Source organism: Electrona antarctica, assembly GCF_951216825.1.
Source record: "Electrona antarctica genome assembly, chromosome: 21".
Taxonomy (NCBI): domain Eukaryota; kingdom Metazoa; phylum Chordata; class Actinopteri; order Myctophiformes; family Myctophidae; genus Electrona; species Electrona antarctica.
Window position 1 is genome coordinate 29029767 of NC_136802.1, and position 25649 is coordinate 29055415.

General features: G+C 42.3%; 1 protein-coding gene across 1 annotated transcript in view; it reads left to right on the plus strand.

Moving 5' to 3' along the window:
- Window positions 1-6168: 6168 nt before the first annotated feature.
- The window catches only part of col25a1 (collagen type XXV alpha 1 chain), a 206068-nt gene continuing 186587 nt past the window's right edge, over window positions 6169-25649 (plus strand). The window contains exons 1-2 of the mRNA XM_079491602.1: window positions 6169-6685; window positions 6809-6878. Coding sequence (XP_079347728.1) covers window positions 6380-6685; window positions 6809-6878 — 376 coding nt within the window. The 5' untranslated portion in view covers window positions 6169-6379. The remainder of the gene's footprint in view (window positions 6686-6808; window positions 6879-25649) is intronic.

Sequence of the window (25649 nt, forward strand, 5' to 3'; positions counted from 1 at the left end):
CAGGGCCTCCGCTAATCTTTGTGTTACGCAATGAGCGATGCATACAACTCACGTACTGTAGAGCGACCTATGTCATCACCATGACTACGTTGTTCAGAATTGCAGAATATGTAAGGTGCCGTCGGGTCGGTCACATTTCAACGGGACTGTCAGCTGCGATGGTAGCAGGACACACACTGACCGACTCCATCTGTCACTTTGTCACAGATCCAAAAAGGCCAGCAGCATGTGAAAACATAGTGTATTTTATAGCTGCAACACATTTGCTCGTCTTTATCACAGGCATCATGTGGTTATGGTCTCTGATTTTTTTTTAAATCTTTAATTTCATATTAACCATCTAATATGGCACAGTGTTGCCCTCGTAACGTGTGTGTGTGTGTGTGTGTGTGTGTGTGTGTGTGTGTGTGTGTGTGTGTGTGTGTGTGTGTGTGTGTGTGTGTGTGTGTGTGTGTGTGTGTGTGTGTGTGTGTGTGTGTGTGTGTGTGTGTGTGTGTGTGTGTGTGTGTGTGTGTGTGTGTGTGTGTGTGTGTGTGTGTGTCGTCGGACATGAGGGGCTGAAGTGGGTTACTTTGAACGCACAAATTGATATGATGATAAATATCACTTTTTAAACATGTTTAAGGGTATATGCAGCAGGTAGGATTCTGTCTACCTGCTGTCCTAAATAAAATATTGGCACTCTGGCTATTGGCGTGTACGGCCACTTTCTTGTTTCAAGATTCCCTCTTCAAGTTCTCTCCCGTGGGCCGGCACCGCTAAAAAGGATTTTGGTGTGCGTTGGCATCCTTGTGCACAATATATATACGAGTATACGGCCATATACTCTCAAATGAATCAGGTAATATCGTAGGCTTACAGGCTTACTGTCATGCTCGAGATGAGAGCTCATAGCTGAATAGGAGAAGTGCACAGCAGAGCAGTTGACCCCTTATGTTTATACATTATGCATAATTAATATGCATAATTAATACGTCTCAACTGCTCAGTTGATGATGTCCATTTCTGGTGGTCGTAAAAGCTTCCATGTGATGCATGGTGGTGCTTTTGATTTACATTTAAAATAAAAGGTCATGCCACAGAGGGCTTAACTCAAAGTACAATAATCTGGACGAACTGTATATATCATCAATGAGGTAACCATGAGATAGACATGCCCTCAAATGAGACTGTTTATCTGTATAACTCTTAAACAGTTTGTTGCAGCCTCATTGTATTGTCAGTAACAGGCATATTTAGGAGTCAGACATAGTTTTTTAACACCACGAATTTGAATCCATAGTTACAAGCATTTTAATTGTGATCTCATTGTAACAAAATAAGCTTGTGAGAGGCATAAGAGCTAATCAGGTACCCTTTATTCTGTCAAGTGTGCCATCTTGTGGACCAAATCTGCTATTGGAAATAGTATTTTACAGTGTCACATCTGAATTTAAACAAAAATCTAAAACAATATGCTTTAATATATCACACGAGAGGGAAACATGTTAACTTTTCACCCGAGAACAATAGTTGTAGTACCTGTTGTCCTGTTTATTGACTGAAAAACGAAACCTGGAATGCAGATGTATTACACAACGTACTCACAACTAAGAAGGAATCAATGCTAGATTAACACACAGACACAGTATGTTATGTTCTCTCTCCATATATATAATTATCAAACGGTAGATATATTGGATACAGCATACAGGTCATGGGAAATTGAAGCGTTACAACAGCACAATGTGACACATAGAAAGCTAAAACTACTGGAAAGACCGAAACACAAAACAGACACAAATGGACATAAACCACACAAGACCAGCACCACCAAGGACCATATGCCAATTGGGGGGGAGGAAGTTCTTATGCATTCGCATTGTATAGTCTGATAGCAGTTGGCATAAAAGAGTCTGTATCGTTCCGTGTGCATCCTCCGGGGGAGTGTGAGCCTACGGCTGAAAGTGCTCACCCTATCTTGCAGCACACCATAGAATAGAGAGAGAATGAGGACTTTTCCAATGGGTTAAAATAAGACTCCTGGCCAACATCTGCCTTGGGTCTTCTTTTAGTTCACCACCTTATTTTTTCTTCCACTGTTGATATCTACAAAGGAATTGAACTTAGAACTCTTGTCCTGGCCAACAGTATTGGAAGAGCTACCAGGGTCTGTGTGTGTGACGTGGGTGGGCAATGAATTGTCAAACGTTAAAACAGCAAATAGAGCAACTATGGATGATGAAGCGATGACAGGAGAAGTGATGGATGAAAGAGAGTCCAAATGGATTTCCAGTATGGAGCTTAGAGAGCTGCCAAAGCCAAAATGCATGAAACACACTCGCTAAACTATGAAGACACATGTCACAAATGGGGCTCAGTATCAGGGTAGCACTTAATGTATATGCCATCACACGATGGTGTATAAATTATGCAATAGAGACCAGAGTATAACCTCTATGGACAACCTTGCAGTGCAAAACACCATGATGAGCACTTCGGACAAAGAGCACACTCTGTTTAATATTACTATAGCCACATTTCCACCTATCTCCTTAACTAGACCCTGTGACCAGATATTATGCGGAGTGTTGGAGACAGATGGTTGTAACTTGATGTTGTGAGAAACAGTTCCTTTCTAGTGAAAGGTATTTCACTTTGAAATTTAGCATAATGTCATGATCTTGCAAAAAGGGGGAAAAAGTACTCGAGTAAATGTTACTGTCCAGTGTCCACCCCTGATGGTAAGGAAAGATATGTTTGATGAATAATTGCAGAACTTGATATGGGCTGTGATGCAAGGGTAGCAAATTGTATATTTGCACATTAGGACTAGAGTAATTGATGTTGCCAATTGCCATCACATTCGTCTTAAGTAAAGTCATAAAAAATATTACAATTGGCATTTAGAGAGAGAACTTTCCCGTGGACCTTTTTAAGAATTGATTGTTTCGCTCGGTCATTGTCAAATAAACCTGACCATGACTTGAAGTTTTTTCTTTTCTTTGAAAGCGTAATTAATTCTATTCTGGAACCTTTCTATGTCACAAATGATTACATGATTCACTGGACAGAGTTCATTTAACTCGGCGTGTGCCAAATATAAATTAATGAATTAATACAGAGGATGTTATTGTGTAGTGGAGTTGGGGTGGCAACATTAAGTCAGTATGACAGTGAGACTATGGACACAAGTTCAGAAAGTAGCCAACACTGTTCATGAAACTATTTCAAAATGTCTTAACCCATTTTGGGTGGGAACCCCTTTTGGTGTTTTAAGCATTATGTTATACTTTAGCTATTGAAAAATAGCAGATCTACAAGCTCATAGCGTGGCACTCGGTGCCGCGCTACGAGCTTGTAGGTCTGCTATTTTAGAAAAATCCTGAAAATGTGGCGCAAATCTTTGAATATATATTCTTTCAGAGTGAACGTTTTTAACTCAAATCCCAGGTCCCTGGAACAACATTTTCAGATGGGGGGTCGGTGGCCAAATATAATCTTGGGGGTCCTTGACATGAAAATGTTTGAGTGACATAGAAACATAGTTTTTTTTCCTGAAAACTCATGATTTAGAAGACATTTGTAGAATCGTCCTCAGGTCAAAACGTCTTAATCACATGGGGGGAAATCGTTTAGAGTTGTAATCTTGTATATGTCCCAATCTTGAATCTCATTAAAAATGTGTATTGATAATTAGTTAGTTATTGCCAGTTCTCGTGTACCCTCATCATGTAGCCTACATCATACTATCTCACAGTATCCCATAGCTAGAGTAACTATCCTAGATGAACCACCACCAGAGAGAAACATTTAACCATTTAAACCAGTGGTTCCCAAACTTTTTCATGTCAAGGACCCCCAAATTGATGCTAATTAGCCCGTGCACCCCCATTTGAAAAACATATGCCAGGGACCCCCATAAGACAAGAGTTTTACGGTTCTAGCAGTGATTCTCAACCTGTTTAATTTCAAGGACCCCCAATTAATAGCATTTCTATCTCTGGGACCCCCAATTTATATTGTAAAATCAATGTTAATTTAACTCTGAGTGTACAAATGGAACCAAACTGACCCTAACAGGTCCGTTTGGTTCCATTTGTACACTGTCAGAGTTACAGACCCATAAGGATCCATTTGGTTCCCCCTGGAACTCCCTCAAGGACCCCTGGGGGTCCCCGGACCCCACTTTGGGAACCACTGATTTAAACCCTCTAGTTTTAGAGAACCAGACTTGACTTACAAGTGCATACTTTGACTGCCTTTTTCCATCTATACCAAATCTCTTTGCCCCAAATAGCCAATCTAATATGAATATGAATGAACATATACGGTAGGTGAACTTTTGTGCTGCTGAAAATGCTACTTTTTTATCCATTTAATTGTGTGATGTTTACCTTTCAAATTCAATTTCAAAATCAGAAGTTGAATTAATTTGCTGTGCAACATAAGACATAATCAAGACTAAGAAACATAAAAAGACCAAACATGAAACAGGTTTTAAAAGTTGTATATGAGTAAACCAAAAAAAGACAACAAAAAGAATGATAATAATAATTAATTATTAGTAGTATAACTTATTGTCATTCACGTTTTAACTCAAACAAAATCACACCCTACATAATAGGCCAGTCAATCTAAGCTACTTGCCCAAATGTGATGACCTCATATTTGTTTTTCTTGCAAAACTAATGCTAATGCAAAACTAATTGATTCAGAATCATGAATATCCCCTAGTTTGACATGTCACATGGTAGGCTACTTAAAGTATAATTCAAATTTGAATTTTTTGCCTTAGGTTTTCAATGGTACCCCAACATTCAACCCCTGAATTTACCATGATCCACAATTTATATAATAATCCAATTTTAATGTGTTATTTGGATGACCCTAAGGATCATAAAAAACCTTGAACGATTACTAATGCAATTTATTTTGTATCAAATCTTAGATTGACTGGCCTAAACGGTATAAGTGCAGCAGTCTACACTATATAGTGTTAGAAACGGGCCACACGGTGGCGCCAGAGACATTGCAATTTTATGCATGTCCTCAGATTCACTGTTGATTTGTGTTTTTAGGTAGACGCGCGTTAAATGGCTATCAAAAATATGCGTACCATTGTTTGCTGTCGTCCCTGTCAATGTTTCAGGCAGCATCACAACCGAAAAAGAGAATGATTATTATTATACAATGTGGAATTTTGCCTTGAGCGACAAAAAACTGAAGAACCATGCACTTTGCTTTAATTTAACAGTGCGTAGTGCATGGCTGGCGCTATACAAAGAGCTATATGAAATATGTTTTGCTGGTGGTAACAGTAACCCATATCTTTGTAGCTGGAAATTTTTAATTATTCAAAGACTAACAAGACAGACGAAGAGCCGCGGGGGTCTATCGCCACAGGCGCACTCGTCTGTGCCCACTGTTCCTCCTACTCTCTAATCTATGCAGCATGACTGACTGACTATAATTGTCTGAACACAAATTTTCATTGCTAATTTAATGACCAACTGGTCCATAATCATTATTGTAGCACATTGCTACAAGGTACAGGTAGTAGGCTAGACTAGAGCGTAAATGCGCAAATAAAATACAGAGGGGGGTGGTGTGCGTTTTACGCGCCACTCACTGTCCAAAAACAAACAGTATGTTTGAGCTTTACAGAAACTTTACATCATGATTCAAAACATTGGAAGTTAAAAACGTGTCTGAAGTCTACTGTCTAAATGTGTTTGTTCAATATGTTCAAACACAATTCCATGCTATTATATGGTCGTTACGCACTAACACGCAGTGAATTAATAACACAGACAAAACTAAGCAATGCATGAATGTGGAATAATGTAGACGCGCGTGAGGAGCGTGTCAATAAATTATGCTAATGAGCCAGCACCGACCGCATGCACCGACTTGGAGGCGTGTTGATGCATGTGTGTTGCCGTAATAACGGGGGGAGCGTGCATGCACCGTGCCGTGGACACGCATTTGCCACAAGTGGTAATGCTCTTTGTAGTTACAACAACGTCTCCTAGTTTATTTGCGTTGAACCTTTTGTGTTGGTTAAATATCCAGTGTGTGGACTGAGAGAGAGTTTGGTGCAACAGGTTTTGCGGTCCGACCCGACCGGCTGTCAGCAGTTATCCATAATTGTCTTATTCTGGCTCTAGTGTTTGAAGCGGAGTGGGGTCTGGCGGTTAAAGAGAGCAGCGTGTCAGTCAGTCACATTATCTGTCGCTGTACTGTCACCAGAGCCCACTGACTCTCCGTTAACGCTGCGTCGCGGGCGCACTCGCACACACTTTTACAAGGGTGCCATCATTTTTTTCGCGAGTCCGTGCCAGATATATAGGCTAGCTATTTACCTCCAACAACAGTGCATTTAGTTTAGGAGGTAGTTATGGAGACCGCACAGGCGAGAGGAGCATCCAAGTGCGTGGAAAGAATGGAGAGAGAAGTGCAGGCGCCCCAGAAACGACAATATTCTTCCCGCACGACGGTGCTAAATATTACCTCGTCCTTATGTTCCGTGGCGTCCATTGCCTTTTGCATTTTTCTGAGTATTGGTACTAAAGATGTCAAGAACCGGGTCGTGGAATTGGAAAGTGTCGCCGGTGGCGAGCACACCTTTATTCACCCCCTTGGATACTCCATGGATGATTTTAATTCAGTGGTTCGAGAAAGAGTGGATGAGATACTGTCTCAGGTAAGACCATATTGAATATATTTGTATAGGCCTAACAACGTATGTTTTTTTTTTATATATATACTGTATATAATATGCGCGCACAGCCGCACACATACATTAAAATAGCCTTTATTTTTTCAGCACACCTATGAAAATTTTGCCAAGATCCGCATAGCAAGAGAAGCATCAGCTGAATGCAACTGTCCACCAGGTAAACACAATAACTAATTACTTTATGCGGAGGTGTGTGTGTGTGTGTGTGTGTGTGTGTGTGTGTGTGTGTTATGTGTGAGAGAGAGAGAGAGAGCGCGCGCGCGTTTGTGGCTGTGTGTGCGTGTGCGCGCGCGTTTGGCGTGTGTGGTTGCAAGTGCACCTGTGCGCATTTACATTACCAGGATGATTGTAATGCAAGTGCTTTTGTAAATATGATATTCATGGGTAGAATAGCATGCTGTAGTATTTCTATAGTGGTGTGATGATTCTTCCTCTTATTTTATATGCATTTGCTTATTGTAGCACTTGACATTTTCACATAATGCATTATAAATAAAATCCATTATTATTATTAAAAAGAAAACTACCCCATCATGTGCGACTGAAGGCTGCAGACAGCTGATTTGATTTCGCCACTGCACAAATCAGAGACATTAACAACTAAATAAAGTGCCCCTCTGGGCACAGGTCTCCACCAGGGCAGGTCAGGTTGTGGCCTCCTGGTGGCGCTATAATAAGCCAATGTGAAAAGGGTGCCATTTGAGGCATTTTGTTCCAAAAATGTGTTTTGCAAAAGTCCACCTGTTGGTGGCGCTATAACAGGTCAATGTGAAAGGGTGGGATATATTCCTCAGCCTAGTAGGAAAGTCTGTGAAAGATTTCACGTAAAATGCACACTGCGTTAATGATTTGAGGCATTTTGTTCCAAAAATGTGTTTTGCAAAAATCCATTTGAGGCATTTTGTTCCAAAAATGTGTTTTGCAAAAATTCACCTGTTGGTGGCGCTATAACGGGCCAATGTGAAAAGGGTGGGATATATTCCTCAGCCTAGTAGAAAAGTCTGTCTTTTGGACAGAATCTGGAGTAGTATCAAAAATGTTTTTCAAAAGTCGGCCTCCTGGTGGCGCTATAACATGCCGTTCTGGAAAATTTGGGGCAGAGGTTCATCGTTGGCTTCCAGGGAGTGTGTGCAAAATTTGGCATCGACCGCGTTAACGGTGCCGGAGATTAGCTGTACACAGACGGACGGATCGACACACACACACACACACACACATGGACGGAGTGCAAAGCATACTCTCTCCCCATGCCTTCGGCCTGGTGGAGACATCTATACAGTCATCTATTAGTGCATCCCTCACACAAAATCAAATGTTGGTAAAATATGCATCAATTCATAAGTCCTTGACATGGAAACGTTTGAGAACCACTGGACTGGTGGGTTTGTTTGCACACTTGTTTTGTTTTTTTGTTTTTTTTCCTTTCTCCATACTCTATTCGAAATGCACCTATTCCACCAGCAGATGGACACATTTTGTTCACTTCGCCTGCATCCAGTTTCTGAAAAATTGGGCTAAAGCAATGTCAAGGCAGCACCACAGGCAGATTTGTGAAAATGCTTTTGAATGGTGTCACCGTCATCCAGTTGTCAAAAGAGCGTCTGTCCCTCATAGGCAGAAAGGAGCTATAGAGAGAAAGCAATTTACCCCAGAATATTCCATGAACATTCCTGCTTTCATGTTTATGCCTGACAATAGAGAAATTGGCTTAGAGAACACCGTGGATTATATATAGTAGGCTATTACTCCCTGTGGCTCAAATGTGTTAACACTACTACTGTTAAAGGAACCTCACTTGTGTGAAATGTAACAATATAGGATACAAGTTTACACTTTTGCTTTCCAAAATTGTAGCTGTGGAATTTACACTGATTGCATTGCTGTTGGTTTTATTGGTTGGCTGTTCTTGCACCGAACCTGTGCCAGAGGCAGAGGGACAAGTGAAGTCTTAAACTACAACAGTGTTTTCCACATGAATATGTTGTCAGTCATATCTCACAGGAAGACTAGTTTACATTACTGGATTGTTGGCAGCCGTGGGCTACATGCCAGATGTAAATGATGGATGCAGTTCTAAACTTCATTGGAGACACCCTGTCCACAGCGGTACTCATGTTGTATATATTTCTTTTAAAAGGAACGTACAGTTGAATACTTTAATCATTGTGTGAACAGTTCTTCTAAACATCCTCAACCACTGTCCATCATGTGACATGTGATGAGTGACAAACACCAAAGCCAGTCTTGAATGCATCTTTCATCCTCAGTATAAAGATTCAAGAAAGGGGAGTCCATGCAGCCAGAATGACTACAGTTTATTTGAGGAAAATCAAGCAGTATACTATGCCCAATAGCTAGCTGCTTCCACAAAGAGTTGCCATTGAACCTCATCATGTAGAAACTGAGCATATGCTAGAACTCCTGTCTATGAAACCACACTGGTGAACCACTATATATGCCACAGCAGAGCTGCATGTTTCATAACCATATGAATGCTTTCTGAAGGTGATTTATCCATATTGCCCCTTTTTTAATAGTAATCCCTGGTTATAGGATACATTGGGTAAATGTTAAAATCCAGCATGCCGCCAGTCACACTTTGAGGTTCCAAAATATTTTTTGCATGTTTATGAATTGGTTGAAATGGGTAATCAATTGCATATAAGGATGATTCATCTGCTGTGTGAATGTCTATGTATTAATGAGTCAGAAGCTCTGGAAACATAAAGAATAATGAGCCCACTCACGATCATGGCAGTTTCTGCTCTAAATCCCTATCATATGTGGGGCGTTGCATTCGTGTTGCGCCCACCGCGTCTCTGTTGGGGGACAAAAATAAAGCAATGAAAACATTTCACACCAAATGAAGCGCAACAATGCTAAACCGACATGGCACTCGGAGCACCGTCTTTGAAGCTGGCTAAATGGCAAGCAAGCACTTGCATTTGATTAAAATCCTGACAAGCAAGCACTTACCACTCTGCTATAGTACACACATGGATAGTGAATACATCACGCATTGTTGAATGTGATTAGACCATGTAGTGTGTCATATAATGTTTGTCTAGGTTCCTCCTGTGACGCTAAGGTGAAGGTATGTTCTTCTAGGCCATGTATCAGTATGAACATAGCATTGGCTACATTTTCTTTCGACTGATGCCAATGCTGTCTGGTGTCTGGTAGTGTAGTATTGTGCTATTTGGCTAAATACTTTGAGCCTGCATGTTGCTGAGTCACACGCCACACTCAAGTCGCTCTCCTTCCAAGTGTCTTAATTGTTTCATTATTGGCAGGGCTGTTTTCTTTTCCTTTTTTTTTGCCTGCCTTCCTGTCCCCTGGGATGTGGATTCAAAGCAAGACGCCTGGCTCCTTAATGGCCACTTCATAAGGATGTGCATAAGGGAAGGAGAAGTGCTATTCTGTTTTCTTGGTAACTCTGCCGTGAATCCCCTTATCTTCAAGAGCCACCCCTCCATCCTTTCAATTCTGCTACTGCTTGAAGCTAACACAAAATAACACAAAATTACAGCCAAAAAAACAACACAGGACACAGGCAAGTTACAACATTGTATGCCCCAAAAAACTGCATTGTCCTGCATATAATGTCACAGGTTAGCTCAACAAGAGCTGGGGAGTTTTCAGACATTAAAGCGTATAATGTATATTCATCATGCAGGTAGATATTCTTTCTTAAAGCTAGTTATTGCACTGAGCTGATCGTCTGGTAATCACCTGTTCACCTCCCGTCTCTGGTCTGTGTGTCCATGAGCAAGAAACTTTATCCCTTTATAACTGCTACCACTCATAACCATCCATCTGAGCAGCGCTCAGTTACTGTATGTAAATATGATCTACAAATCCACCCCCACAAGTATTTTCCTGCAGTAGTAGCTAAATGCAAAACTACACAAACAGTTGTTGGGGTATTTGCCAAGTACATTAACACATACCTGTAATTGTCTCCGTCCGTGTGTCCGTCCGGCCGTCCGTCCGTCCGTCCGTGTGTCCGTCCGTCCGTCTGAACAGCTAATCTCTGGCACCGTTGGCTTGATCGCAGCCATACTCTGCACACACACTCCCTGAATGCCAGAGCTGAACCTCTGCCCCAAAGTTTTCACATTGGCCTGTCATAGCGCCACCAGGAGGCCGCTTTGTGCAAAACAAATGTTTTGACAGTACACCTACAGATTTTGTCCAAACATTACGCAAATTGGTACACAGTCTCTCTAGAGCCATTCAACGAAACAGGTCTTTCAGATGTGCTCCGTTTCAAACAAAATGCTGCAAATCATGAACACATGGTGTGATTTCCGTGACATTTTGCACGCACATTCCCACTAGGTCGAGGAAGAAATGCCACTTGAATATTTTCAACTCAGCCTCATGGTGGCGCTATAACTGGCCGATTTGTGTTTTACCTATAACTGCACCGATCTGTGTAAAACCATGTATGCACACTCCCTAGAGGCCAAGGAAAACGTTTTCAAATCAGCCTCATGGTGGCGCTACAACAGGCCAAGTCGCGTCACACACACACACACACATGTTTATATTACTCCTAAAAAATTTGCCAAACATCACACAATCCTATCCTCCTGGTGGAGACCTGTGCCCAGAAGGGCACTTTTTCTAGTTTGTCCTGTATTCTAGCTTTAAGAACAGTGGACTATTCGGTCGGTCAACCCACCTTGTGGCCAGTTGTGTGTCGAGTGGAATCACGCACCCTTTTGTTCCCTCGCCATGATTTCTGGCTTAAACCATACAAGTTGTGCCAATATCCCCAGATATGAATTGGGTTAAGGACTTAGCGATAGGCATTTGAATGTAGCCCCCTCAGTGTGGTTTTGGTGTTGGTTCTGTAGGTGCCTGCATGGGCTGTGTAATTACCGAGTGCTAGTAAAAGCTGAGCAGGCTCCTGACCAGCTGTGTTTGGTTAGCGACAGTGAGCCGGGATAGGCTGTCTTGGTGAGCAGCAAAAGCCTGACACATGATTTTGGCGTCTGTGAGCCACGCGGGGGGTACCCTGGTCTAGAGTCGTGTGTGTGTGTGTGTGTGTGTGTGTGTGTGTGTGTGTGTGTGTGTGTGTGTGTGTGTGTGTGTGTGTGTGTGTGTGTGTGTGTGTGTGTGTGTGTGTGTGTGTGTGTGTGTGTGTGTGTGTGTGTGTGTGTGTGTGTGTGTGTGTGTGTGTGTGCCCGCGCCCGCCCATGTTTAAGAGTGTGCGTGCGCATGCTAAATAGGCCTTCTGAAATCCAGATGTAATCAATGAATTGTTAGATGGTGTAGATGTAGTTTTGCGGTTATTGTTCTAATCAAGAACCTTTTCTGTGTTTGTATGTAAAAAAAAAAACTAAACAAAAAACATGCTCCCCCACTCTAGTCTGTACTGAGATTTCCACACTGAATCATTTGATGTGATTCATCATGATGAAGGCCAATGACCTGACGTGGCACATTTTGCCCTAGTTCTCTGCTCTCACACAAAACGTATGCTGTCAAGGCCAATATGCAGGGAATGGCACAGTGGGGCCTCATTGTACCTTTTGACACAGCAGTTTTTAAGAGGGGTTGAACAAGTAATGCTATCTAAGTGCATTGGTAATGGCTGCGGGGCTGGGGTTGAAAGGCTGGCGCAATATACTCCATTTTCCGTACATTAACCTGAGGGAGCATTCTATTGAGGGAAGGGGGGCAGGGGAGAGCAATGGCACAATTTTTATACACTATGAGCAATCTGGCAATGAAACGCTGACCTGGAGATTGAAGACATGCACCTCAGGCTGCTAAAAAAAGAAATGTTGGAATGGGCTGTAGGAATAAAGCATGAAAATGCTCAGTTCAGCTCCGACATCCTTTTTAGGATAGCCATTGGCAATGACTGTAAGCGTCGATCCGTCTGGAATAAAGCAGAGAGATTGGAAATCTGGTCCCGGGCTATTTCTACTGTTTCTGCTCAGGAGATGAACGCAGGGGTTTCCATGACCGCAGTGCAACAGCACAACCCACAATTGAATTAAGGAATCCCCCCGCTTTCTGTTTGACATGCAGTCACTCCATCAAGACACACACACACACACACACACACACACACACACACAATGAAATTAATGTTGTTTTCTTTCTTTTTTCCCAAGTTTCGTTGTGATTTCTGCACCAAGGTGTATTTTAGGATAATGAAGTTTGAACTAGTAAAGCTGGGAGTGTGCTGACCAAATAGTTATGGACAATAGATGTGGACCATCATTGTTTAAATCTGATCCATGGGACGCGTGGCCTATTCCCCACTCTTTAGAATTTTGTCTTCACTCTACTATTCAGAAAAACTGATGGTCCTGAAAATGTGTCTTAGGGTCTATAAAGTAGCTTATACAGTATATTCAACAATCTTCTTGTATTTTAAGCCAAAGGAATGTTTTTGCTGTGAGATGGCACCCAAGAGGTTTTCCTCCTCATTCTGTGTATCCACTCCTGTATAATGTTCGAGTTGAGTATTCTGTTATTCTTTGGGTGTTGCATACTGTAGCTGATTGATTGCTCGTTGTTTAAATATTGAAGGGATGGGGTGTCTGCCTCAGCCAGTTTAGTGCACATACCACATACTCCTTGTGAGATGCAATTCGAATCCAACTCCTAATCATGTTTTGCATGTCTCCCCTCTCTTTGCCCGAGGTTTCATGTCTCTAGTCTAGACAGACACGCTCCCATCTAACAATAGAGAGTATGCACGTGACATCATCATCAAACCCGGAAGTTATGCAGAAACGCCTACTGAGTGGCAAAAAACTACTTTCTGGCCTTGATAACCCATGCATCCAAACACAAAAGTCCTACTGTATCTGATTGCATTAAACAACGTTAAAGGGATAGTTCAGATTTTTTGAACTTAAGTTGTATGAAATACTTGCCATTAATATAGTGGTTGCAACTGTATTAATTGATTGCCCGAGTCCCATGGTGGGAGTTCTGCTCTGGTTTTGGTCAATATTAAGTAGTTCCGGTCATTTTGTGGGGGGCACTGGGGCCACGCAGTAAAAGTAAATGAATCCACAAAACGAACGTAATTTGTATTGTTGACCTATTTCTGAAATATTAGCGCGACTTTCGTTCAACTTTGACCCCTCTATCACATGGAACTATTTTTTGGGCGTAGTGATATGGACACAAAAAACATAGTTCTGTGTGATAGAGGGGTAAAAAAAGAACGAAATAGGTCAACAATACAAATGACGTTAGTTTTGTGGATTAATTTACTTTTACTGCGTGGCCCCCAGTGCCCCCCACAAAATGACCGGAACTACTTGATATTTCACCAAAACCAGAGCAGAACTCCCACCACAGGACTCGGGCAATCAATTAATACAGTTGCAACCACTATATTAATGGCAAGTATTTCATACAACTTAAGTTCAAAAAATCTGAACTATCCCTTTAAACAATGTTAAACTCACTGCCTGTTGCTTTGCCACTCGATTTGCCACTTGATGTGCCATTCACTTTAAGCATGCGCATACCCTCTATTGAAGCATAACATTTCCCCCAAAATGTCTTTCAAAAAATATTGGGTAAACATTTGTATTATGAATCAGCTTGACAAGGACAAATGATGTGGGAATTTGACACTACACCTGTTCTCCTCCAAAATGATTGTCCCTGTTGTGGCTTCCATCCCCCTTGATGCTCTCTCCCCCTGGACTCTCTTGATTTACCTATGTAAGAGTTGGGTGGTGGATCTTTGACAAAAGAAGGCTCATACACGCTGCGGCCACAACCGCTGCCTGCAACCCCTGCACGTTGCCAGCCACATACTCATCCCTATCCCTCCAGAGTTCAAAGGGAGTTTGACAGACCAAAGGATTGTTTGACAGAGTGATTCATATTATGACACATTTCTGAAACAGATGGCCCACTCTTCAATAAAGCCTAGGGGAATCCACTCCATTCATGCGTTGAGAAATATAATGGTTCAGGCTGCTGAAGACTTCAAGAATCTTTTTGGTAATGTGCTTAGTTACACAGCCCACGGTTTATTTACTCTCAAATGAACTCATTTTTCCAAAGCAATTTTCACATTGAATTTTAACTTCATTATCCCCCTGAATGATTTGGTGTTTCATATCCCATATGTTTTCCACTGTTCTTTTCTCCTCATTTTGTGTTTTCTCTCTGTGGGTCTGCTATCAGAATTGCTTCAGCCTACTGGCACTCAAACAGTATGACACAGTTGTAAATGCAAACTCTACTCACGTGGTTGCTCTGTTATTTGCCCTGCTAGCGGCGGAGATGGCAATGTCAGTCTGTCCTTCCATCGGTCCTCCGCTATGGAATTTGCTGTGCACCTTCATAGCAAAGGTTGAACCCTACTAATTCTGTTGACCCCATGTCCCTTGTGCCACGCTGAGGCCAAATTGTCTATGTGCACACGCTATATATATCAAAATCTAATGTGCTGATTGTCATAAACACATGTACTGTACATTCATACTCCCCAGAGGTTTAACACTAATCATTGTCTGCTCCAGTGATTATTATGATATAAATGTAAGCCTACTAGTCATTGAGCCCCCACCCTTTTGTCTCCACAAAATGATGATTAGATAGTTTCCAGTGTGTTAGGAAAGATCTGTCATAATTTTTTGAAAGGTTGTGAACTTGTGAGCAAGTGTGAGCCTCCCAGTGTAAAATCCTAGACTGCAGAGTGAAGTGAAGTGAACTTGTAGGAAGTAGGAACCCCTGAGGTGCTCCCCACATACCTATGCACTCCCCCCCCCCCCCCCCCCCCCCCAACCCTTCTTCCTGCGTTGCACAGCCCTGCGGCTTTGTGCCTCAGGACTCTTAGCCTTAGCAGGCATTGTGGGCGGGGTGTGGTGGGGTGGGGGGCACAGATTGCACTGGTCTGTACTCTGTCAGCCTAATAAGAACAGGCACTACAAATAAAATGGGTTGGTAAGCAAAAGAAGAAGAAGAGAACATCAGTACACGCCTTTTGGAAGCTCTAATGTTGCCAGCGTGTGCCTCTCATGCAACGCTATGGTCAGTAGGTCCTCCTCTTGAATCTTTCCCCAAGTATTGTCTTTGATTTTGGAAAATAATGACCAAATGACATATGCTCATTAAATCATGCACAATATGGAATGTTGACGATCTCATGCGTTATGCCATGAGTGTGATGTCTTACTCATGTAAGCCTGTAGACATCAGCCAGCTTTTCTTCTGAGCTGTTGGGTATTGTATCGTATTCTTGGTACTCTGGTCGTTAATCTATTATAAATGACCTGCTTTGGCAGAGTCAAATAAGTCCTCCATATTTCACATCATCTCAGACAAGGGCTCCCTGGATCGAAAAATCCTTAAACATGAAATATGAATGCAGAACCCAGACTTTTTTTATGAATATGAATGAGGTGGTTAGGAGAGGAAGACCCGGCCACACAGAGCTGCTTCTCATTATGTCCTCAGTGCATGACAGTCCTGGAATAGACTCTCACAGTTAAAACTCTTTCAAACAATGAGCCGAGTCCAAAGCAAACGTGTGTCCGACAACGTAGAGCAAAGTGCAGCTTTGCCAGCCATCCTTTCCGTGAACATTTATTTACAGTGGCTGCAGAGTGATCATTAGGGCTGATGTGCCGTAGTGTCCCCTTTTCAATTTTAAATCCATTTGAGTCTCAGCAAAAATAAGCAAGCAATTCCTCAAATGTCCAAAGGCAACTGGGGATCTGGGCGACTTTTCAAAGTGAAACAAGTGAGGGGAACAAATGATCTTTGCCCAGCGGCTGGCCAAGTGATGTATATGATCCTCTGGGGCGCCAAGAGGTCGGCCGGAAAGAATAAAAGCTGGATTGGAGCGTTGGGTCTTTTCCTGTCCACGAGGCCACACACCAATAGACTTCCAGTGTGTTTGCCAGTGGAAGGGACTCCTCATCTACCCGCTCCGCTTCTCTGTCTCTGTTTGACTATAATGTATCAAGGCTTTGCTCTGGATCTCCTTGTTGACTTGTGCAATGCCCCCCCACCCCCTTGGGCAATATAACCCAAATCATATCGAAACCGATAGTTGGAGCATATATATATATATATTATAATGACATTATTTTTAACAACATGTAACCTCTTAAACCCCAGGGGGGTCCAGGGGGAAAATCCGCAACATCAGAGTTGGAACCGGATTGGGTCTCCAAAATATGAATGCATCTAAAGACTCTTAGCGAGTGATTAATCCGATCGACGCGACCACCTTCACTATTGTTGTTGTCGGTAGAGGAGGAGGCCGTCTTCTTCTACAGCCAAATAGAATGGTGGTGAACAGTGGCGGTTGCTGAACTATCGGCACCCCCTACTGGCTGGGAATGAGTTGAGGCCACGACCTCCCCAAAATCAGATTTGAACTATGGACCCCCCAGACAAGCACTTGGAATTGTGGCATCTAGTTTAACTCGGTTCCACAGATACATATTAGGGACTTTAAGCAACGGCGGCTACGGCAGTCCGCTCCGGCAACCGGAAATGGATCAGTGCTCGATACATTAACCTGCTTGCTGTCGCAGCACTTTCTACTACGGCAGAACCTACACTTACACGTAGTGTCTGTCATAACCATGTTTATTGAAATAGCTGTCATACATTTACACCAATTGCTCCATCACCTCTCTTATGCTATGTAATGTGTTGGCATGCTCTGAATGAAGAAATAACACTAATACCATAATGTGTCATATTAGCCATGCTTATATTAAAACGGTTTTAGAATAACACAGATTGCTCCAGCACCTTCCTCTTTCCACTGCTGATTATGTCCAGAGCAATATCGGCAAGTTAGCTGACGCGCAACGGGGTGTTTAAAAAAATTTTTTTGACACATGCTGCATAGACGCGTCACCATGGGAACCAATGACGCCGTCACCGACGGCTGTTTGCTTAACGATTCTGACAGCTACGGCATGGGCGTCATAGCCGCTGTACTTCCGCGTAGCGGAGCCGTCCTGAAAACAGTCGTTGCTTAAAGTCCCTATTGTGAAAATAGTGGAACTACAAGCTCAGCCTGTATGAGCTTGTAGTTCGACTATTATCTTCACAATGTTTGCCTCTTAAGTAATATTTGACAATTTGGCCAATTTAATATTAAAAGGTCTTAAAAGTCATCAAATTGTAACATTAGAGAAAAATGAGAAATGGAGGAATTATGAAAACCATGTAACCATTCAAACTGACTTTTCTCATGAACTCAAGCTGTGTTGCTAAAAATAACCGTGCAGTGGCTCTCTAATTAATGGAACTATCGCCTGTGCAATGGTAAATCTTTCTTACCACTTTGCATTTTTATTGGTCATATATTTTTATATGGCTAGTAAATGTTTATGAATATTGCAGTTTTCTTGTTCTCCTGTGTCCAAAGAAAATTCACAATCATGCAAGAGGTCAACCAAATCGAGTTTAGTTTGTCCAACTTTGCCTCGGCCAATTTCAGATGCCCAATCCGAGGTTGGTTCATCCATCTCCTGCCTCAATGGCTGTGGCCGCGTCTGTATTTCAGTAAAGAAGACCTCGTGACCAGAGAATGTTGCCTTAATGGTCCGTAGTAAGTATGGCTCATACTTTAAGGGGCCCCTGCACTTGTATCTGATGAAGAAGAGGGTAGAAAACAGCTGTATAAGCCACAGCTAAGGCCTGGAAAATCCGGTGGTGAGCAAGGCAACCTTTTTTGCATTTTAATTTAATTGGATGGTCACTTGATATGGGCTGAGCAGGCCAGACGGCTGGCTAAATTGAAAATTTCGACAGCTTGATAAACGGTGCCGACTCTCCGTACATCGGCCTCAGAATAGGTTTGTCTAATTTCCAGTCTGAGATAGATAATGGCACTTGTCTCGAAGAAGTGTGTGTGTGTGTGTGTGTGTGTGTGTGTGTGTGTGTGTGTGTGTGTGTGTGTGTGTGTGTGTGTGTGTGTGTGTGTGTGTGTGTGTGTGTGTGTGTGTGTGTGTGTGTGTGTGTGTGTGTGTGTGTGTGTGTGTGTGTGTGCGCGCACACGATATATCTGGTTAGGTTGGGCATAGGGCAAGGGTTAACAGTTAAAGTATTATGGTTAGGGGTTAAGGACATGCATGTGTGCTGGGCAGTGGGCGGGCGACCTGGATTTGAATCTATGTTGCTACATTGATGGTTCATCTGGGGTGAGAGGAGTGAATGAAAGTAGCAGTAGGGCTATTATCTCCTGTTTTGGTTGCCATCTGGGAGACCCGGGTGCAAATCCAGCGGGTTACAAATCCAAGGTTCTCATGATGAATCGTGTGTGTGTAGTGGATATGTGGATATTTTAATGTAATTGTTACAACCCGGCCTAACACACACACACACACACACACACACACACACACACACACACACACACACACACACACACACACACACACAAAGAGGGAAGAAACCTACACATATGACCCAGGGTCATAACATAATGTAAATATTGTAATTCATATCTATTCTACATAAGAACTTATTCCATATTTTGATTATTTAGTTGTGAAGTAGTTTATTGCAGTTGTCCTGCATTCAGTGTGATTAAAAGAGCGCACACGAGAAGGAAAGCAAAGATTGTATCAGTTAATAATGCAATTCATCCGCTTTAATGTTTGTGCACTGGCTTGTTTACATGCACTCATGGTGGTGTTAGGTTTTAATGAATGAGCTTCACTCCCTGAAAACCTTTTATGAGATTGTAAATCTGAATATCTCATGCATAGTTTATGAGTTTCCCTCGACAAAGTCTAATGTCCAATGTTAATTTATGCTGAACATAACCTCCATATGATGAACAGACAGAAATATGGTGAACTGTAATCAGCACATCCATTTAAATGTTATTTCATAAGACTGGCATGTGGCTCAGTTATTTATATGAAAGCAGTTTTCTTCTGTGATGACAAATCAATCATACAATACATGTATACACAACGGGGATGGGAGAAGACGGATCAATCAAAGAAAACAAACAAATTATTTACACATCTTATCTAAGGTGTAGTAAATATGGAGATAATTGCTTGCTTTCTTTGATCTCTCTTCCCCCTTGCCCCCTTCTTCTTCTTCCCTTTCTGTTTTTTCCATTGAAGTTACAAAACGCTAGAACTTGCACAAAAAACCCACTTCTTTACTTCTGTAAATCTGTGACGTGGCAATAAAGCATTGATTCTGATGTTTTATCGGAACTATGCAATGTCTGCCTTTGTTGCGGTTGTGTTCCAAATAAAATAACAAATTATGCTTTAATGCCACATGCATATTCCTCCCTGTCTTCTGCACAACCCAGTTATACAATATAGAATATCAGAAAAGCACAGCATAGTCCATAATCTTGTTCTAACCTATGGTTCTAACATGACAGGGCCAGGTCTTCACTGCCGTTAACATTAGTTTTCCTTGTTACAGTAGCGATAGGCGCCCTGTATCTCCTGACCTTTTTTTGTTTTGGGTCGCCTTTCAATCACATGAGACTAGACTATAGAGCTGTTGGGAACCTGAATAATGAGCTGCCTCCCAAGAGTCATCTTTCTATCTTAAGCCAATTTCCCATTCCAAGTGATTCTTCTATGCCTTGTTGCAGTAGTAGCGGTTCACAGCACTGCCATAATGAAACATTACATCCTGACAGCCAGAGTACGTATATATATCTCTCTAGGTCGTCCTCAGACGAGCCTTCCATCGTTGCTTCCAGTCATCCCGGTTCTCCATACATCCGGCCAGCTCGTTGGTGCTTTGCGCTCCTGTATCTTTCTTGAGTACATCAACATACTGTATGTTAGTATGGGACGTCCTCGTGACCGGTGCCCATGTGTTGGTTCCCACAGCACCCACAGTTTGCTGGCTGGGAGCTCTTGGTGTCTTTGGCAGTGTCCTGCGAGTCTCATTCTCCTGGCTGCTATTTTGTCGCTCACCCTGAATATTCCGGCATACAGATTCTCGTTGGTAACATGTGTACTCTTGCTTATGTTGAGCATATTTACTCGGCGAAGAAGGTGTTCTGACTGAGTGAAGATACTTGTTGTTATCTGAGGGTGGCACCTTTGATGTTTCTAAACCGCTGATCAGGTAGACCGCACACAAAACCGCTAGAGTGAAGTGATGGTCGATTTGGGAAAATCAAAGTTGGGCTGCACAGGGTGTGTATTAGTTCTGTCAAATCAGCTCACAAGTTAGAAAAGCAGTATTCACATTGGATGAGGAAGTGTGACATTTATGCTTTGGAGAAATAGGCTTTATTGGGATTGTGGTAAAAGAAATGAAGGTATGGGAAACTATGGACCATTCAATATTATGACAGCAAGGATCAGACAAAGGAAGTGGTACTGATACAAATGCCTGAAGTATGCTTCTGCTCTCCTGTTCACATGAGATGTAATGCTACTACACAGTAAAACCCAAAGTGTTACTTTAATGCTTAGTGTAAAATGTACACTTTTACTGTGTATAGGACTGTTGCAGCACTGTTTGCTACACAACGTGGACATGTTGTACTGAATGGAACCCATATGTGATATGTTTTCCCATATGCTCAACTTAGGCAAGCTATTAATCATGACCATTCACTATCAATCATCATGGAACGTTTGTTGTGATTGCCGGTTGAATAGCGAACGCAGGCCAGCACTACGGTGCTTGTTTTGAACAAAGTTCGCAAAAGCTGGCAAGGAGAAATTTCAGTCCAGTAGCCAGCCGGCAGTTTAGATGAAATTTGTATGCTGTTGGCTCAGGCTGTGGCTTAAGATCTCAAAACAACGGTTTCTTTTGCTCCCATGGAGATTATTACAGGTCACCAACATGCTCTAAAATAATCTTCCACGTATATTTAAGTGCAGTTTATGCCCATGGGAGAATATGCGTTATCATTCAAAGAATGTTTAGTATGCAGATGAATGAGGTACTTTCCAGGTCAGGATTGCGAGGATCAAAGGACTAGGGAACCAATTAGCTCCTTCAGAGGCCATAAAGAGTTCTCTGCACAGTGGCTGCCTGGTGTGTCCATGTATCGTACAGTGGCGTTCTTACTTAAGCCCAGCTGCATTTCACTCATGCTCAGTGACAAATGACAACAGTGGCCTAAATAGACTGAAACGGACGAGAGTGGCAGCTTATATGGCTGGCCTTTAAGTTTCCCAGGTTCAGGTTAAACGTATGGATGCTGCGCTCAACTATCCACTGTTGGGTTATGAGTCAAGCGGGCTGAGGCGTATTGTCAAGGTTATCAGTGCTGTACCGGTAGGTCTCAGGAGAAACGAAAGCCTCCTGAGCAATCTCTCCCTCTTCCCAGATATGCAGGGTGTCAGCATGACTGATTTGCAGTGCTTAAAGTATAGCGACTGCCTGTTTCTCACAAGATGTGTTAAAGTGCAACAAGATGAGCAGGGATCCATTACCACGCCCTTGACCTTCAAAACAAATTACTTTCCCAGCAAGCTCTAAGCCCTTGCTCTCTCTCCAGTGAGAATTAGAACCTTCTTTAACATCCAAAGAGATTATGGAGCAAAAACACAACTTTATACATGCCAACATAGGAAACCCAACATGATTTTTACATATAAAAGCATGGTTGACCTTGGTATACAATGTATGCCCGGGGCCAGATTCAACACAGCTTCCATGGTTTATCTACTCGCAAAAACAAAAGCCTTGTATTGATTAATTTAGGATTTCAAACAATTCATAAAACAATTTCTGCGATATAGCATCACAATTGTCCACAAAGATCACCACACTCTCCCCTTGCTCTCTCCACAAACTGCCGAGGGGGTTTCAACTCGCTCAAATGGTACTACTGTAGCAAACATTGTGTTTTATCATTGTTCCATGACCAGTGACTGAAAGGGGAACTCCTCGCACACATTCTAGCCTGCAGTTGGATCCCCTGACTGGTAATGCAGTTATTTTATATTATGTCGTCTCAGTCGGGTGGAAACCTCATATGTCCAAAACTGTTACTTTTCAGGATTTGTTTTTTTAATAGCAAAAGTAGCCGATATACAAGCTAAGAAATGTTGCTTTGCACTGTGTTTTGAGCTGCGTTTGAGCTCGTATATCTGCCACCTTTGACACATTTGTGTGACACTGTGTGATAAAGTACTAGGGCATGTGGCTGTGGCTCAGGAGGTAGAGCAGGTCGTCCAACGATCCATGGGTCGGCGGTTCGAATCCCGGCTCCTCCTGTCTACATGTCGAAGTGTCCTTGGGCAAGACACTGAACCCCAAATTGCTCCCGATGTGCTGGTTGGTACCTTGCATGGCTTCCGCTACAATCGGTGTATGAATGTGTGTGTGAATGTGTGAATGTAATGCACAATCTATGTAAAGCGCCTTGGATAAAGGTGCTATATAAATGCACCATTTATTCAATTACGGGGAAAAAAAACAAAGTTTAAAAATGGAGATAATAGGTTTCTGCCCAACATCGACGATACGATAATGCTGTTATTTCATATTATGTGCTCTATTCTCCAACACAGAGCGTTGGAGCGTATACATTTTGTCTGGCGGTCCCTGCCATTTTCTTTTCAGCTTGCGGGGTCAGTCAGGGGGAGCTGACATAGCGTCTGTGTTGCTCCAAAGGCCAGACCCCAATGAGATGAGGGTGTCGGTTTCTTCTCCACAGAGGGAGGGGAGGAATAACACAACATCACTCAATGAAACTCAAGAGGTAAACCAAAGACGCGCTGGGTCTGCAATGGAGTCCCGCAGGAGTCGACGCACTTTTACCCGCGAAGTTCATACCCATAAATCTAAGCTTTTGTCAGTTTGCGGATTCAATTGCGGCCACAAGTGAACACTGTAAGGCGCTGTTTCTCAAACAGCGGTTCGGGACCCATGTTTGGGTTGGGAGTGAATATTTTTTTAGTTTCCTACAATTTGTTTTTTATTAATCAGTTGCTGTGTAAGCACAGCTGGTCAATGTTCTCTCTGCGGTGCTTTCATGCCCAATTGCTGTAGTTGAGACCTATGTTTCTCATTGGCTGTACTGACAACCTTTCGTCCTGATTGGCTGCCTCGTCTCTAGGCAACCAGTGCCACACACTTTTTGCCTCTAGCCGACCTCTCAACCATGGGATATAAGGCAGCAGCTGGTAATTAATTGATGCCATCAATTCTTAATTATTTCAAAACATTTTCAAATAATTTACAGGAAATTAAAACATATTCATAGATTAAAAACAAATGTTTCAAAAGAATTTCATTAATTTGAGAAAAATGTGCTATAGCATATCTACAAGCTCACAACACGTCACATTGTGGTGCGTTGTGAGCCTGTAGATCTGTTATTGTCACTAGTTTGGGTCTCGAGCTGAAAAGTTTGGGAACCTCTGCTGTAAGAACCTTGGTCAAGCAGAGCAGGCTTCTGGGAAGTTTCTAAAGAGAGGTATAGGGATAACGGAGATATGATTCACCTAGAATATGATATTGTGAAAGAAAATCACACCCTTTTTTTGTATCTGTACAAATGGGCTAAAATAAAATTTTTTGACTTATTTTCCATTTCACTAGCTTGAACCCTACATGTATATACTAGGTTGACCAAGCTCCCCACTGTCCCATGGCTCAGTACTAGGTCAGCTAGTATTTCCCACTACTCCAAATCTCTTCCGTAATGGAAGGTGATTGAAAATCCCCAACCCCCCATTTGTCTCCATTACCTGGAGGTGTTGGGTTTGGTGACATGCGCGGTCACGGCCCCCTAGCCAGGTTGCTGTTTTTACGCCCGGTGAAGGAAATCGAGGCGACGGATATGAATTGACCTCTGAGAGGTGGTGCCTGAGGCAGTAGGGCACATGCAGCACTGACACAAAGGGTTGCAGGGGCTGCAACTTGCCCCGCTTTACCACTGTGCTTAACAGCAACTTTTTCAAGTCAAGGAGCCCCAAATTGATAGGCATTTAGCCACAGATCCCCATCTGAAAAGGTTTTTGTGTCAGGGAACCCCCCACAAGAGAACCACTGCTGTACAGCACTGGGCCTTTAGCAACTAAATCACACAAGCCCCCCCTCCCTCCACACAGTTGATGTTTATTGTAGCATTTGTAATGCTAAAAATCAATTAAATGTTTGCTATTTAGTCTTCTCTATCTATGCTAACCTGTACAGTTTAGTTACACATTGATTCCAGAGGCTCCATAGACCTAATATTGTACTGTAAGTGGTTTTTTAAAGCTCCTATTGAAATAGTATTGGGCTTAACCACTTAAGTGGTTCTGATTATCCTGATCCCATCAGCAGGAAGGATGGTAGCTCTGCAATGGACTAGTAGCTGGTTGTCAGATCTATAGGCTCTACCGTTTTGGATTTGATTTGATTTTAATAGCAACCACTACTCTTACACGTCGTCGTCTTGTTCACTTTCGCCCGCTATCACCTTCATGATAATCGACCTAGTCCACCCGGTTGCCAGAGAGACGTAACGTACAATTTCAGACCAAGATTTGGAGGGAGCGATGAAAAAGTAAATGAAATTGGCTTCACTTTGGGTCTTGTAAAGTCATAATGCCTTATGCCTAATCCTATTAGACATTTTTTAAAACATTTTAAAATTGTGAAAATAATACTCGTGAGCTTGTAGACCGGCTGTTTTCACTCATTTAACTCATTTCACTCAGATCAGCACTTTGCTGGCCAAAGTCAACAAGAAATGACATGGAGGAGTGGCATCCCTTGTTCTTAAGCCAAATTTATGCTGAAAAATAGCAGTCATACAGCTTGTAGGACTGCTATTTTCTACAGAGCTTAAGTTAGGCTTTAAGTTTAAAGAGGCTGCATAGAACTCTAGAAAGAGAATAAAATCTGCACACTCAGTAGTAGTAGGATTCTTGTTTAATAAAGTAATTCCGACACTGATGAAGGCCTGTGAATCCGTACTACTACCGAGAGTGCAGATTTCATTCTCTTTCTATACGTATCC